Source organism: Delphinapterus leucas, chromosome 13 (assembly GCF_059928025.1).
Source record: "Delphinapterus leucas isolate spDelLeu-1000000601 "Yukka" chromosome 13, BTC_Dleu_Yukka2, whole genome shotgun sequence".
NCBI classification, from domain to species: domain Eukaryota; kingdom Metazoa; phylum Chordata; class Mammalia; order Artiodactyla; family Monodontidae; genus Delphinapterus; species Delphinapterus leucas.
Window position 1 is genome coordinate 68897694 of NC_143141.1, and position 16586 is coordinate 68914279.

A 16586-nucleotide genomic window follows, 5' to 3' on the forward strand; every position below is an offset into this window, starting at 1 on the left:
GTATTAAAAATAATCTATGTACAAGTAGACCTACACAGTTCAAACCTGTGTTGTTCAAGGGTCAACTATAATAGTAAAACTGAAAATAGCTAAAACTTTTGACCAAAAAGGTTAAGATTTTCTATACCTGTCTTAAATAATATGAAAAAATACAATCATCCCACAGACTAGCTCTAAAAAGCAAAAAATATATATTATTTTTACATACAAGAGTGGCTTGTTATCTTCAGGGTCATCATCTTCAACTTCCAAAAGCCAGCCATATCCTCTTTGTCTCAGAAATGTAGTAGCTGTAGACTCTTTGATAAAATCTCCACCAAGGTTTAACTTGACATCTGGGGATGCTATTGAACCACTGAGATCTAAAGAGAAAAGAGGACAAAACTATAAACCAAGGTAAAATGTGTGAATCCTAACCAACACGAGCATATATCCAACTAAATAATTATCACTTGAAGATCTCTACATATGAACATCTGCTACTGTATACAATCTTTGTATTTTATAGTTGACAGTGATAAAAACAAGACAGCAGGCCCAAAATGGAGTCACTTATGCTAAGTCTCATGTCACCAAACCAAGACTTAATTACAGTTTTGGCCTCTCCCAGAAACAGAACCTTAAACTAGTGAATCAGGAATCACCTGGTCAGCACTAGTGAAGTAATGTGCCTGACAGACCCCTGCAATCTCCTAAAGGAAAGTGACCTTGCCATAACTAATCCACTTTTAGCTAGTATAACTTCCTTGTCCCACTTCCTTCTGCCTAAAGTCTTTCATTTTGTACAGCTCCTCAGAGCTCCTTTCTACCTGCAGATTGGAATGCTGCCCATTTCATGTATCACTGAATAAGCCAACAAAATCTTTAAAAGTTACTCAGTTGAATTTTTTTTCAGTAATGATATCTAAAAACCACTTTTTATTTTTACAACAAGAAAACGAAAACAAGAGAGGTGAATTCACATGAAAGGTTTCACATCTAACTAGCTAGCCTTGTACCAGAACCTAGACTTATAACTGTAACTTTAAAATTTAAATGGAAGATATATACAAAATATATTACAGGATATCACTTTGTTTTTTTTGTTTGTTTGGTTGGGTTTGGTTTGGTTTTGGCTGCACTGCGAGGCTTGCGGGATCTTAGTTCCCCGACCAGGGACTGAACCCAGGCCCGGCAGCAAAAGCACGGAGTCCTAACCACTGGATCCCCAGGAACTCTCAACAGGATATCATTTTGGAGTCCCTTCATTATTATGTATATTATGTGCTTCAGAACAAAGTGATGTATAAATTCTCTTTAAAGGCATTACATATTTATATATACAAACCATTAGACATAATTATTTGCTAAAGGAAAACCGCAGATAACTTCCCTTACTTTTTCATATATTTATTCATACATTATTTCTTTTAAAACTAAATATCTATGCTAAGTGCCTCATATATTAATGCTTAGTTTTGGATAAATCTGACTAGTAAGAGTTTCCTACTATTTCAGCTAACTTTTTTCTTTATACAATTACATCATTTATCTTTAGTTTTGGCAAAATAAAGGTTGTTGGGTTTTTTTTTTTTTTTTGGTTGTTGGGTTTTTTTAGGTCAATTCTAAAAAGCAGTGAAGGGCTTCCCTGGTGGTGCAGTGGTTAAGAATCTGCCTGCCAATGCAGGTGACACGGGTTCGAGTCCTGGTCCAGGAAGATCCCACATGCTGCGGAGCAACTAAGCCCGTGCGTCACAACTACTGAGCCTGTGCTCTAGAGCCCGTGCACCACAACTACTGAGCCCGCATGCCACAACTACTGAAGCCCGCATGCCTAGAGCCCATGCTCTGCAACAAGAGAAGGCACCGCAATAAGAAGCCTGCACACCACAACAAAGAGTAGCCCCCGCTTGCCGCAACTAGAGAAAGCCCGCGTGCAGCAACGAAGACCCAACGCAACCAAAAATAAATAAATAAATTTACATAGATAAAAAAAAAAGCAGTGAAGAGACTCTGTTATCCACATTACAAAATAAATTCCACTCACAGTCTGTACCAGTGCCTTACAGGTTACAGATAATCACAGTAGTACATATGTCAAAATTTCTGGTCGAAAAAAAATTGGGAATAGTAAAGGACTTGCTTGAGGTCATACAGGAATTAATAAAAAAACACATTTGTAGGACCAGACAACATGCACTAGTAAACAACCATCAATGTTGTTAACTAGGAGTCAAAAGACTGGAGTGATACTTTAGAAAACAATTTCGGCAACAGCAAACCAGAACACTCAACACAGACTCTCCTTTCCTGGAGATCCTATACAGTAGAAGGAAGCTTAATTTGCACATTACCCTAAATTCTAGGTTAGCTTTTGAGAACTGCCATTAAAAAATTTTGGCTTAAGCTTCAATCAGTGAGTGGATCAATTATGAGTCACATAATGATCTGGTTCTGACAACTCCTGCAATTAATTATAATAAAGTTTGCATTCTGAAGCTAAGTCCTAGCTAAGCTACTAATTAATACAGCAAATCACTAATGCCTTCTGGTCTCCAGCTTCCTATTCAAAGTTCTTTCCAGGTTTAACATTACATGATTCTAAAAAGCTTTTATAGTTTAGTTTATTCAGCTAGAGATAAAATGCAAGTACTTTTGAATTCACTGTCCTTCCCTACTTAAAGCTTAAAAATAGTCCCTATAGATGCTAATTGCCATAGAATCTTCTGATTAAAATATTCTCTCAAAATTACTTTCTGCTTGTCTTACTCTAAGTTGAAAATGAAAGAGTTGAAACTTAACTAAAATTCTACTTCCAACAGGTACAAAGAGTGCCTTTCTTGATTTAAAAAGAGGAAAACTTAGATCAGGAAGTCATTAGTATAGCAGTGACATTAAAGGTTTTGGAATTATAAGGCAGGAAAGGACCTTAACAACTGTTTCCTGGCCTCTAGAAAAGACTGCAGTTAAAGTCCTTAATCTAAACCAAAAAAGGATATATAAATTATAGTGCTAAGGAGTGCTGTGAGAAAGAATTGTATATGTTTAGGAGTTTTTCATAGCAGGGATGTAGAACCTCGAAAAGACACCTTTAGCTTATAATTTTGTAGTGTTTTCCATTCTATGCAAAGAAGGAAGATATCATGGACATATGTAGGAGAATGCTAGAAACAGCAGTCTGACAAATCATCCAGTTCCCCCAAGACACAATTACATGTGTTAAAAATAAAGCAACTGGGCTTCCCTGGTGGCGCAGTGGTTGAGAGTCCGCCTGCCCATGCAGGGGACGCGGGTTCGTGCCCCGGTCCGGGAGGATCCCACGTGCTGCGGAACGGCTGCGCCCGTGAGCCATGGCCGCTGGGCCTGTGCGTCCGGAGCCTGTGCTCCGCAAAGGGAGAGGCCGCAGCAGTGAGAGGCCCGCGTACCGCAAAAAAAATTAAAAAAATAAAGCAACAGAAGGGCTTCCCTGGTGAGCCATGGCCGCTGAGCCTGCGCGTCCGGAACTTGTGCTCCACAACGGGAGAGGCCACAACAGTGAGAGGCCCGCATACAGCCAAAAAAAAAAAAAAAAACAGAAAAGTAAAAAAACTCAGTAGTTAGCCTAACATGTGATCATGCTAACAGGTAAAAAATAATGTCGGAAAACAATGAGAAATATTAAAAAAAAAAAAAAAAAGGGGGGGGGGGTGGTCACTCCAGGAGCACAGCTGTCTTACATTAAACCACGGTAAGAACCAGCTAGCTTGATCGTCAACTCTAGGACAGGTGTCCAGAATTATAAAACACTAATCTTAAATTAATCCTTTCTTATTACGCTATAATATTCTTGTCATTTTCTAAGTAAAAAATAACATAAAGATAATAATAAATGTAAATGGTTTTAAGAGGAAATAATCTTTGAAAGAAATCTTAAAAATGTTTCCACTACCGTTTGGGTTCAGAGTGAGGAAAGAATATCAGTAAGTTTCAAGCTTTATTAAAAGCCACCTCGAAAAACTGCAGAACAACACTTAACAGTAATTTTCCCTCCCTTTCAACTCAAGTGTATTACTGGGTGAGGGATCTTTTCTCTGAATCTTCTCCTCAGCCTGAGAACTTCACTTTGAAGAATTCAGTCAGTGTAGTATGAGAGTATACTCAAGGTGAGATTTACTGATCTGCCCCTACAAAAGTTCTAGATTTCTATGAAAGAAGAGTAATCTACAACGAACATGAACATTTTGTTGGTACTTGCCAACTTCTTACATAACATGAATAAGCGTTTTCTTACTTAACAAGCAACCAAGAGCAAGGACAAAAATAATTCCATTTTATCTGAATGAAAATGAAATGAAATCCATGTGTGCTTAAATCTAAACCAGAATTGACTATTGTGCAACAAAATAAAACAAGCACATGTTTCATACTAAAGGGACAAATTCCACTGTTCCATTTTAGTTATAAAAACATTTTAATGCTTATATAGGCCAATGAAAGAGCTCAAGAAACCAACACAAGTATATAATGATTTTATAATTGCTAGATCTATATTGGAGCTGATTGTTACTCCATGAGAAAATATTTTAAAGCCTTGTATAAAATTGTGTCCTAGGTTATATATATATATATATATATATATATATATATATATATATACTTTTTAATTTTTTATTTATTTTTGGCTGTGCTGGGTCTTCATTGCTGCGCGCGGAAGCGCCTTCTCTAGTTGCGGTGCACAGGCTTCTCATTGCGGTGGCTTCTCTTGTTGCAGAGCACGGGCTCTAGGCACACGGGCTCAGCAGTTGTGGCTCACGGGCTTAGTTGCTCCGCGGCATGTGGGATCTTCCCAGATCAGGGCTCAAACCTGTGTCCCAGGCATTGGCAGGCGGATTCTTAACCACTGCACCACCAGGGAAGCCCCTAGGTTATATTTTTATTCATATCATTTTGGTTTACGATTTCAGTAGCTTTACTATTCAATATTGCCAGTTAATTTTCATATTGCACATAATATTAATTAAAATCAATTACATCTCCTGAGCCTACCTTTAGAAAAATCAAATCCCATTTTGGCATAAATCAGTTATCTAACAGAAATTTCTTTTATTTGCCTTATGAGTCTTTTAAGTTTTATTTTGAAATAATTATAGATTCACAGGAAGTTGCAGAGAGGTTATATGCACCCTTCACCCTGTTTCCCCCAATGGTACCATACCATCATATGTACTATCAAAACCAGGACACTGACACTGATACAGTTGATAGACCTTATTCAGATTTTACCAGTTTTAAGTGCACTTATTTGTGTGTATGTGTGTATAGTTCTATGCAATTTTACATTTATGGATTTGTGTAATGCCTTACAAGTTTAAAATTTATGAAAAGAAATCGATTAACTTTTTTAAAAGATAAATCTTGCTTAACTACCTTGTTTTCTTCCCAAGAAAGGTTGACTAAAAAGTCATTTTCAATTTTCAAACACAGAAGAAAAGCTATTCTTGCACCCATTATATATCATATATTGTACTTCTTGAGCACATTGTACAGAAGATACTTGTGATAATATCTATCTGGATATAATTTTTTAAAAATCAAGTAGGAAACTTTTAAAGAGGAAAAACTAAAGATTCCTCTATCAACACTACTAAATTATATTAGAAGTGACATCTTTCCTGGGGAGGGAGAATGTCACACAAAGTAGGCTAAATGGACACCTTAACAGAGTAACAGAAAATTATTGTTTACTCAATAAAGCCTATTAACACAAAAATTATTGCATTATTATATCTACAAATTACTGATCACAATAAAGTATTATGAGTTGTATATACTATAATTTTTATATAGGAGTGTCTTAGTCTGTTTAGGCTTCTATATTACAAAATACCATAGACTGGGTGGCTTATAAACAATAGAAATTTGTTTCTCACAGTTCTGGAGGTTGGAAGTCTAAAGTCAGGGTGTCAGCATGGTCAGGAAAGGGCTCTCTTCTGGCTAGCTGACTTCTCCTTGTGCCCTCACACGGCAGAAACGGGTAGGGAGATCTGTGAAATCTTTTTTATAAGAGCACTAATCCCATTTATGAGGGCCCCATCCTCATGACCTAAGTACCTCCCAAAGGCTCCACTTCCCCACTGGGCATTAGGATTTCAACATATGAATTTTGGGGGACACAAACATTCAGACCATAAAAAGAGGTAAAAACACTGAGGAAGGCTGAGCTCAAAAAGCAATATATTGAGCCCAGTCCTCTTCTGTAGACTTATACAATCAAGTGTCAGTTTAACGTTGTAGTTATTTCAAAGGCATTTAAAACTCAATATTCCAAAACTGAATTCTTGATAGTTAAGGTCTTCCTCCAGTTTCTTATTTCAGTGAATAGTACCACTAATCCCATCCAGCGCTGTAAACCAGAAGTTTAATTATCCTTGACAATTTCCTTCATTCACATGCTCCCCACACCATTCAACCACAACTAAATTCTATCGCTTTTACCCCTAAATATTTTTTGAACCTGCCCACTTTTCTCCATTTCTACCACCTGCACCATGCTCGTGCAAACTAACATCTCCTGTCTGTATGACTATAATGGTCTACTAACTCCTCTCCCTAGTCATTCTCTTTCCAATCCATTCTCACCTATAGGCAGAAGAATATTTTTAAGATGCAAATCTTTCACTCTCCCGTTTAAAATCCTTCAGTGGCCTCCCACTACTTTTTCAACTCAAATCTAACAATCTCTACATGCCCTATCTACTTCTCCAGAACAATTTTCTGCCTCCCTACCCACCGTGACCCTATGTTCTAGCCATATTAAGCCTCTCAGTTCTTTGAATGAACCAGCATCCCTTGTACCTCAGGGACTTTGTACCAGGCTGTCTCCCCTAACTTCAGATAATTAAATGCCACCCATTCTTCAGTTCCTAGATATACTTTGTTTTTAATATATAAATTTATTTATTTTATTTATTATTTTTGGCTGTGCTGGGTCTTTGTTGCTGCGTGTGGGCTTTCTCTGGTTACGGCGAGCAGGGGCTACTCTTCCTTGTGGTGCAAGGGCTTCTCACTGCGGTGGCTTCTCTTGTTGCTGAGCACGGGCTCTAGGCAAGCAGGCTTCAGTAGTTGTGACATGCGGGCTCAGTAGTTGTGGTGCACAGGCTTAGCTGCTCTGCGGCATGTGGGATCTTCCTGGACAAGGGCTCGAACCCGTGCCCCTTGCATTGGCAGGCGGACTCTCAACCACTGCACCACCAGTGAAGTCCCCTGATATACCTATTTAAAGAAATTTTCCATGATCTTCCTGACTAGATTAGGTTCCTTTCATAGTCCCCTGGACTTTTCCTTCAAAACATTTATCACTGTTTATAATAATGTATTTGTATGATTATTTGGATAATGTCTGTAAGTTTGCTGATGGGAGGAACTAAGGTGTGTTTGTTGTAGTTTTGTTTTGAACACGTATCTCCAGTACCTATAACAGTGCCTGACCCATAGTAGGCAACCAACAAATGTGTGCTGGTTGGATGAATTAATTAATATAAGGGCAAATAGCTCCACAGAGCTTATATCAAGAAGAGACATTAGAGGTTTTTAATAAAGTAAATATACAAAATCAGATTTGCATTGTGTAAACATAATCTTAGCTGCACTGTGGAGGACTGATTTAAGTGGGGGAGAGATTTGAGGAGGGAGTATGGTCAGCAAAAAGTATAGATGAGAAATGGAAAGGACTTGAACTAAGGCAATGTCAGTAGAAAGGGAAGGACAGATTAATTATATAGCTATTCTGGAACTATTCTGAAATAATCTGATGACCAACTGAATATGAGAAAGTGAGAGAGAGACTAGAGACAAGTTTCTGGCCTTTGGCAAAAGGAACTATATCACAAAAAGTCATTTTCACTTTAGTACCTTTCTCACTTTCAACATTGGTTAATTAATCCACCAATAAATATTTAAGGATTACTTATTTCTATAATGCCCTGAGAGTGATATAAAGAAGTGAGATACTTCAAGGAGTTCAAAATCCAACTGACAGTATATCCAAGCAATGGAATTTTATTCAGCCAGAAAAGGAATGAGTTACTGATTCCTGCTGTAACATGAATGAACCTTGAAAGCATTACGCTGAGTGAAAGAAACCAGACACAGAAGGTCACATATTGTATTACCCCATTTACATGAAATATCCAGAATAAGCAAATCGATAGAGACAGAAAGTAGATTAGTGGTTGCCAGGGACTGGAAGGCAGGGAGGGAATAGAGAGTGACTGAAAATGGGTACAGGGTTTCTTTTTGGAGTGCTGAATATGATACAAAACCCTACTAGTACTGTAAAACACACTCTTCTGTAGGTAAACGACAATGCCTATTGCCAACAGATCATAGGTGCCATAGGAATAAAGAGACCTAAGCTATCAAAGAGGTGGTCAGGAAGGCTATGTGGAAGTAGAACTGGAATCTGGCCATGAGAGATAAGTGGATGAGCAGAGAAGGAGTAAGAAATCATTCCAAAGATGGGAGAAAATATCTGCAAATGATGCGACTAACAAGGCCTTAATCTCCAAAATATACAAACAGCTCATGAGGCTCACTATCAAAAAAACAAACAACCCAACTGAAAAATGGGCAGAAGACCTTAATAGACACTTTTCCAAAGAAGACATACAGATGGCCAGTAGGCACATGAAAAGATGCTCAACATCACTAATTATTACAGAAATGCAAATCAAAACTACAGTGAGGTACCACCTCACACCAGTCAGAATGGCCATCATTAAAAAGTCTACAAATAACAAATGCTGGAGAGAGTGTGGAGACAAGGGAACCCTCCTACACTGCTGGTGGGTATGTAAGTTGGTGCAGCCACTATGGAACAGTGTGGAGGTTCCTCAGAAAACTAAAAATAGAATTACCATATGATCCAGCAATCCCACTCCTGGGTATATATCCGCACAAAACTATAATTCAAAAAGATACATGCTGGGACTCCCCTGGCAGTCCAGTGGTTAAGACTTTGCCTTGCAATGCAGAGGGTGCAGGTTCAATCCCTGGTCAAGGAGCTAAGATCCCACATGCCTTGGGGCCAAAAAAACAAAACATAAAATCGAAACAATATTGTAACAAATTCAATAAAGACTTTAAAAATAGTCCACATTAAAAAATCTTAAAAAAAAAAAAAGATACATGCACCCCTATGTTCATAGAAGCACTATTCACAACAGCCAAAACATGGAAACAACCTAAATGTCCATGGATAGATGAATGGATAAAGAAGATGAGGTACATATATACAATGGAATACTACTCAGCCATAAAAAAGAATGAAATCATGCCATTTGTAGCAACATGGATACAACTAGAGATTATCATACTAAGTGGAGTAAGTCAGAAAGAGAAAGACAAATACCATATGATATCACTTATATGTAGAATCTAAAATATGGCACAAATGAACCTATCTACAAAACAGACTCACAGACACAGAGAACAGACTGGTTGCCAAGGGGGAGAGGGGTGAGGGAGAAAAGGACTGGGAGTTTGGGATTAGCAGATGTAAACTATTATATATAGTATGGATAAACAACAATATCCCACTAGCACAGGGAACTGTATTCAATAACCTGTAATAAACCATAATGGAAAAGAATATTAAAAAGAAGAATGTCTACATGTGTATAACTGAGTCACTTGGCTGTACAGCAGAGACTAGCACAACATTATAAATCAACTATTCTTCAATAAAAAAGAAATAAAATTTAAAAAAATAATAAAGAAATCATTCCAAGGAAAAGAAAGGGCAGAGACAAAGGCATGGAAGCCCAAGGCTTATAAAAGGCACAGAGTTCAAAGGTTGTGGAAGACAGGTTGGGGACAAAGTGTTAAGAGAATAAATATCAGGCAAAAACACCCTAATATTTTTAAACTTGTCTTTATAGGTAAGTGTTTCTTTATGCATGTTCTGTGGAATCTGGATCCTATGAGATGCCCTCCACAAAAAGCTTTTGATATTCACTAAGTTTGGAAAACCCTGCATACTACAACCTCCATTTGGAGTTTCAGAACTAATATCGGCATATTAAAGGCTCTGGGAATTCTGCATTAAGGAAACTGGTTTAACTTAGCTTAACACATTATTTACCCAATTTTTGTCATGGAACCTTTCCCCTTTGGGAAACACTCCTGAAGGTCCTTCTGTAGATGATAGGAAGCAAGTCAAGTTCCAGCAGAATGGTAGGAATTGCTGGATGCTGAGGAAACAGGAAATAAGAGATAGTTTAGCTGGGAAAGTAAGGAAAAAGGGAAGTAGTAGATTTAATTAAAAATTCTGTCAATTAGGAGGGGACCTGTGAGTGATGATAGTGATGGAAGAAACAGAGGAGAAATAAAAAATGCTAGAGAGAAAAACAAAGAAAGGTTCCAAAAGAGGCAAGAAGATATGCAAATAAAAGCACTAGTAGAGGCTTATCCTTGGAAAGGAAGAAAGGTTTCTTTAAGATTTGGAGGAAAGATGAATGTTTTGATATACATAAAATGATCTTTAGAGGGAGAAAAATATGAGGACGGGAAAATGGCTATTGGGTGGCTTAGATCATCTTTCTTGGTTAGTTGTCTCTGTTCACGCCCTTTCCAACTACTTGTTGGACTTCTGTTGAATTAGTGTTGGCTTCAGTTCTAGCAGCACAACACCTTTATCTTAATCAAAAAGTATCATGTAGTCATCGAACATTTATTAACTTCCTGCTATATACCAGGCTCTGTGCTAGGCAGCGGGTATGATACTGGTAGACAGTAAAACACAGCTTCTAACCCCAAGGGGCTCATGGTCTAAATCAGCATTGTTTTAGGTCTGTGAAGATTGAGAAGTATAAAATACAGGGACCGCTTCGACCAATTATTGCATTTGCATAATTTATAAGTGAATGCTCTTCCCTTTTTTCAACCTGAAGAACTCCTTTTCCTTCAAAATGTACCTCATCTGTCTCTGAAGACTTCCTTGATCCCTTCCTGCAGTTAACCACTTCCACCTTTGAACCTTTTTTTTCAATTAATTAATTAATTTATTTATTTTTGGCTGCACTGGGTCTTCGTTGCTGTACGCGGGCTTTCTCTAGTTGTGGCAAGCGGGGGCTACTCTTCACTGTGGTGCACGGGCCTCTCATTGCAGTGGCTTCTCTTGTTGCGGAGCACGGGCTCTAGGTGCGTGGGCTTCAGTAGTTGTGGCACGTGGGCTCAGCAGTTGTGGCTCATGGGCTCTAGAGAGCAGGCTCAGTAGCTGTGGCACACGAGCTTAGTTGCTCCACAGCTTGTGGGATCTTCCCGGACCAGGGCTCAAACCCATGTCCCCTGCGTTGGCAGGCGGATTCTTAACCACTGAGCCACTGGGGAAGTTCCTGAACCTCCTTTTTATAGCATTTATTATGTATGATGAATTTTTTAAAATTCCATTCTTATTAAGCCATTTCTTGGTTAGGGACTTCCTCATATACAGCCCCTTGCATATGGACATACTCCATCCTACATATACAAAACATTACCTATCTTTCAAATTTTGGCAAAATATGACCAATATTAAACTGTCCCTGATCTTCTAGCTATAAAAAATTTCCTCCTCTTTTTGTTGATCTTTCATAATATTCTAAATCAGTGCCTCTCAAGCTTTAATGTGCTTATGAATCACTTAAGGATGATCTTGTCAAAATGTAAATTATGATTAAGGCAGATTCTGCATTACTAGAGCCCAGTAATGCCCAATGCTGCTGGTCTGTGGAAATAAAGCAGGCAAGGAACTACTTATTTGTGTGATACAAAATAAAGTCAAAGTACTGTCTTAAAGACTTCTATATTATACTTAATGGTATCATTACTTTTTTTTTTTTTTTTGGCTGCGTTTGGTCTTCATTTCTATGTGCGGGCTTTCTCTAGTTGTGGTAAGTAGGGACTACTATTCGTTGTGGTGCGTGGGCTTCTCATTGCGGTGGTACATTCTTGCATTTATACACATGCATTTCATTACTGCTTTTGGATGTAGTTTTACACCACAGAACTGAATATAAAGTCTGGATTTCATTATTCATTTAGTTATTAATTTACTAGCTTATTCACATCGTCTACGTTCTTTTTTTTTTTTAGTCTACGTTCTTTTAACTTGTACTTATGGACCTTGCTTTTATACACATTACCTTAAGTAATTTTCACAATATTCTTATAAGTGTGATTTTCATTTTATAGATGAAAATGTGAGTTTATAGAAGCTATGTAATTTGGCCAATATCACATAGCTTCTGTAAGAGTCAGAACTTTAACTGAAGTCTTCTGGCTCTAAACCAGTAACTTTTTAGTTATACCATCCAAAATGTGCTAGGTTTTATAGTCCCAAGTATCAATGTCATAGGAGATAAAAGAAAGCAGAAATCATTTATTCCTTCAACAAACAATTACTTTGTGATGTTAATATTCTGGGTTCTGTGCTAAGTGCTGGGATATAGAAAAGATTAGGGACATTTCTGTTTCTGAGGAACAGTTAAGCAAAGTTTCAGCAAAAAAGGAGTATTTGAATTCAGCCTTAAGTTTCATCTTGGGGGCTTCCCTGGTGGCACAGTGGTTGAGAGTCCGCCTGCCAATGCAGGGGACACGGGTTCATGCCCCGGTCCGGGAGGATCCCACATGCCGCGGAGCAGCTGGGCCCGTGAGCCATGGCCGCTGAGCCTGCGCGTCCAGAGCCTGTGCTCCGCAACGGGAGAGGGCCACAACAGTGAGAGGCCCGCATACCGCAAAAAAAAAAAAAAAAAAAAAGTTTCATCTTGGGGTAAGAAGGAGAAAAGCATTCTAAGCATGAGGACCTTGATACACATAGGTATGGAGACAAACACCAAGGCACATTTTAAAACAAAGGACATGTACAAATTAGTAACGATAAGTATCACTGAGAAAGAGACTTGGACAGAATCTAGAAGCAAGGTATACAATAAAACCTCTACAAGCTAAAAACATCCATGGTTAGATAAACACCATAAGAGGGGAAAAGCAAGAATTTACGTGACACGCTTAGGAACTAGAGAAGAAACTTGGTGTTGCAGAGTCAAATGTTTATGTTAGAGAACAGTAAAAAAATAACCGTGGCACCAATTAATAATGAAACCCAAAGCAGTAGCAACACTGCTAACAAATACTGAGCACTTAACTCTTCTAGGTGTACTAAGCGCTTTCCATTTGCAAAATGTTTGAGCACCTGGGTATTATTATTCTCATTTTATGTATACGAAAACTGAGGTTAAGAGAGATTAAGTAACTTGCCCAACATCACAAAGATAGTAATTGGTAAAGACAGGATGCAAATCCAGGACTCTATACTTCAGTTTACAAAAATATATGTAAGACGCATCATGGTTTAGTATAAAGAAATCTTAGGAAACAGAACGCTAGCTCTTAATTCCAGATCCTTCATGTGGAGGTTACTGAACTTCTCTAAGCCTCAGGTTCACTAGACGTAGAGTCTGTCATACAGAGTGAAGTAAGTCAGAAAGAGAAAGACAAATACCATATGCTAACACATATATATGGAATTTAAGAAAAAAAATGTCATGAACAACCTAGGGGTAAGACAGGAATAAAGACACAGACCTACTGGAGAACGGACTTGAGGATATGGGGAGGGGGAAGGGTGAGCTGTGACAAAGCAAGAGAGAGGCATGGACATATATACACTACCAAACGTAAGGTAGATAGCTAGTGGGAAGCAGCCACATAGCACAGGGATATCAGCTCCGTGCTTTGTGACTGCCTGGAGGGGTGGGATAGGGAGGGTGGAAGGGAGGGAGACGCAAGAGGGAAGAGATACGGGAACATATGTATATGTATAACTGATTCACTTTGCTATAAAGCAGAAACTAACACACCATTGTAAAGCAATTATACCCCAATAAAGATGTTAAAAAAAAACACACAGGAATAATAAAGCTCAGCAGGATTCTTAGAAAGATCAAACAAGCTGTTTGCTTAAAATACTGTAAATTTAAACTGTATAATGTTATAATCTTGAGGGTATTATTATACAAATATCTATCCTTGTCTGTATATCCCTGGATATACAGGGAGTCTATACAATCTTGGAGGCTATACGGAGAAGTCTGAATAAATGTTATGGATTTTACTTATTCCAGGTTTCTTGGTTTAATATATGGAGTCAATGGATTAGCTTGTTATATTATTGTCAGATTTCTTAGGCATATTTAAGAAAGGTAATTCCTGGAGGAAGTGGGGGTATTAGAACTATAAACACAGATATATAAGTCTGAACAAACATCAGGTTGTGATACTCAATTTTTTGTGTATACAGACAATTTTTTCTTAAAGTCTGGAAAACTACAGTTGGTTATTCCTCCCCAAGCACTAGGCTACCAAATGTAGATGAAACAAACTAAAATATTTTGGGTTGCTATATTTCACCAAATTTCCATATTACATTTAAATGTATCATCTATGTTCTCTATGATAAAAATTGTAATTTGCATTTTAATATAACCAAAACTACAGTACTATTTTTGTTTTTAAACAACGCCATTCAAAAACCAATACGAGGAAAGCAAAACAGAAAAAGGGAAAGCAAGCTATATTAACTGATGCATTACAAAACTCGATTTCTCAGGAAACACACTAGGTCCTTCTCTAGAATGAAATTTCTATAGTTAAGTATAACTTATTTTTCCATATCCAGCACTTAAGTCTGGTCACTGGAAAATTACTGGTATACTGGTATACAAAGTCTAACAAAAGTAGCAGAGAAAGATTTCAGTTACAAAGAGTCTGGTAAAGTGCAGAGAAAAGGAGGAAAACAAATTCTCCCGTGCTGTAGAAAAATCTCTCCAGCACAAATGGTTCCTCAAAACAGTACATAAGGAAATCTGGAAAGCAACTGAAACTTCTTGTAATCCAGCTGGGTGTTCCCAAACATATCTGGGTCTACTTCTCTGAATATTGAGGTCAAACACCATAAAATAGGAGGAAAACTGTAACGTTGGCAAGATACCAGGTTCCATAAAACCCACAAACTCCTCGAGGGAAGTTAGTATTTGCAGCGCCTAATTTAATTTCAGCAAAAAGTTATGTGCTGATAAATAACAAAGCAACAAGCTCTCGTTCCTCGTTCTCATTCTTTGACGCCTAGCCCGGCCAATCTAACCATCCCTTTCTGAGCAATGCCAAGTCACTTTAGAAATAAAATCTTGGGGTCCCGTGGGTGCCCTCGAGGTGGGTAAGTTCGCCAGAAAAACCTGCCACCAGACGGTGTAGCGAAAACCAGAAACTGACCGAGTCACTTGGAAAGTTCCCCACACCTCACCCTCGGCCACTCGGGCCTCTCGGAAGGCCCGGCGGGAGCAAAGGGCTCGAGTCCCCCATGGGTCAGCTTCTTGCCCGTCCCCACCAGGCCACAACCGCCTCGGCCCCAGAAAGACACTGCCGCGTCCGCCCGGCGTCCCCCAGGTCGACGTACCCTCCCGGGGCTCAGTCTCACCTTCCGCGTCTGCTGAGGAGACAAAGGTGAAGTCCCCGTTAGTGGGGGAATACGCAGGGGGAGGGCCCGGCGGCTGCATCTCGCGGCCCCACCGAGCCCGCGGCGGAGGAGGAGGCTGTGGCTGGGCCCAGGCCCCAAGGCGGCCGCGGCGCCGACCAGCACGCGCGCCCGACGGCGCGATCCGCGAGCCGAGATAATGTAGGCTGGGAACGAGGCCGGAGACGAGCGCAGCTGGCCTGGGGGCTGCCCCTGAGGGTCCCCCACCAAAGTCCTCTCGGTGGCTGCCGCCCAGAAACCACAACGCCGGTGCCCTGACAGGACCATAACAGTGACAGCGTCGCTGCGATTGGCTCTTTGTAATGTGCTCGCCCATTGGCTCCCGGAGGAAGGTTCTGATTGGCTCTCCCTGTTGTTGATTCCGGAAGTTTACCCAGGACAGGAAGTTCACTTGTAATTCGTGGAAAGCTCGAGCTTCCCGCTGGTTTTTGTTTCCGTTAAGTCTATTCTCTTCTGGCTTTTCTTTATTTCCTCTGCTTTTGTTAACTGGGCGGGTTAAAGAATTTTAGAACCGGGAATGTTTTTAGAGGTCAGCATTGGTCCGCACCGGTCCAAGATCCCAAGATTCCGTTTACCTTAGTCATTAATTGTATAGTATCTTGGCTTAAATTATATATCATCTCGGGGACTCAGTTTCCTCATCTGGGAAATGAAGGGGGCTGGATTGGACTAATAAAAAAGAAGATAAACTGTAAATTGCCACCCAAAGACTAGGGCTGTAGTCAAGCCACATTCCTTTATGAGGGAGGTAATTGAGGCCAGAAAAGGTGAAGAAGGAACAGAAGTACCTAAATCTTCTGAATTCTAGTCCAATGCCCTTTTCTTTCTTTCTTTCTTTTTATAAACTTATTTATTTATTTATGTCTGTGTTTGGTCTTCGTTGCTGAGTGCGGGCTTTCTCTAGTTGCAGCGAGCCGGGACTGCTCTTCGTTGTGGTGCGGGGACTTCTCATTGGGTGGCTTCTCTTGTTGCGGAGCACGGGCTCTAGGCACGCAGCCTCAGTAGTTGCGGCACATGGGCTCAGTAGTTGTGGCTCCGGGCTTCGTTTCTCCGCGGC

General features: G+C 39.5%; 1 protein-coding gene across 1 annotated transcript in view; it reads right to left on the bottom strand.

The window, feature by feature from the left end:
- YIPF4 (Yip1 domain family member 4) overlaps positions 1-15772 on the bottom strand; it is a 32273-nt gene extending 16501 nt beyond the window's left edge. Inside the window, exons 1-2 of the mRNA XM_022574125.3 lie at positions 15473-15772; positions 209-362 (exon numbers count right to left, since the gene is read on the bottom strand). Of these exons, the coding sequence (XP_022429833.1) occupies positions 209-362; positions 15473-15551 (233 nt within the window). The 5' untranslated portion in view covers positions 15552-15772. The remainder of the gene's footprint in view (positions 1-208; positions 363-15472) is intronic.
- Between the last annotated feature and the right edge of the window lie 814 nt (positions 15773-16586).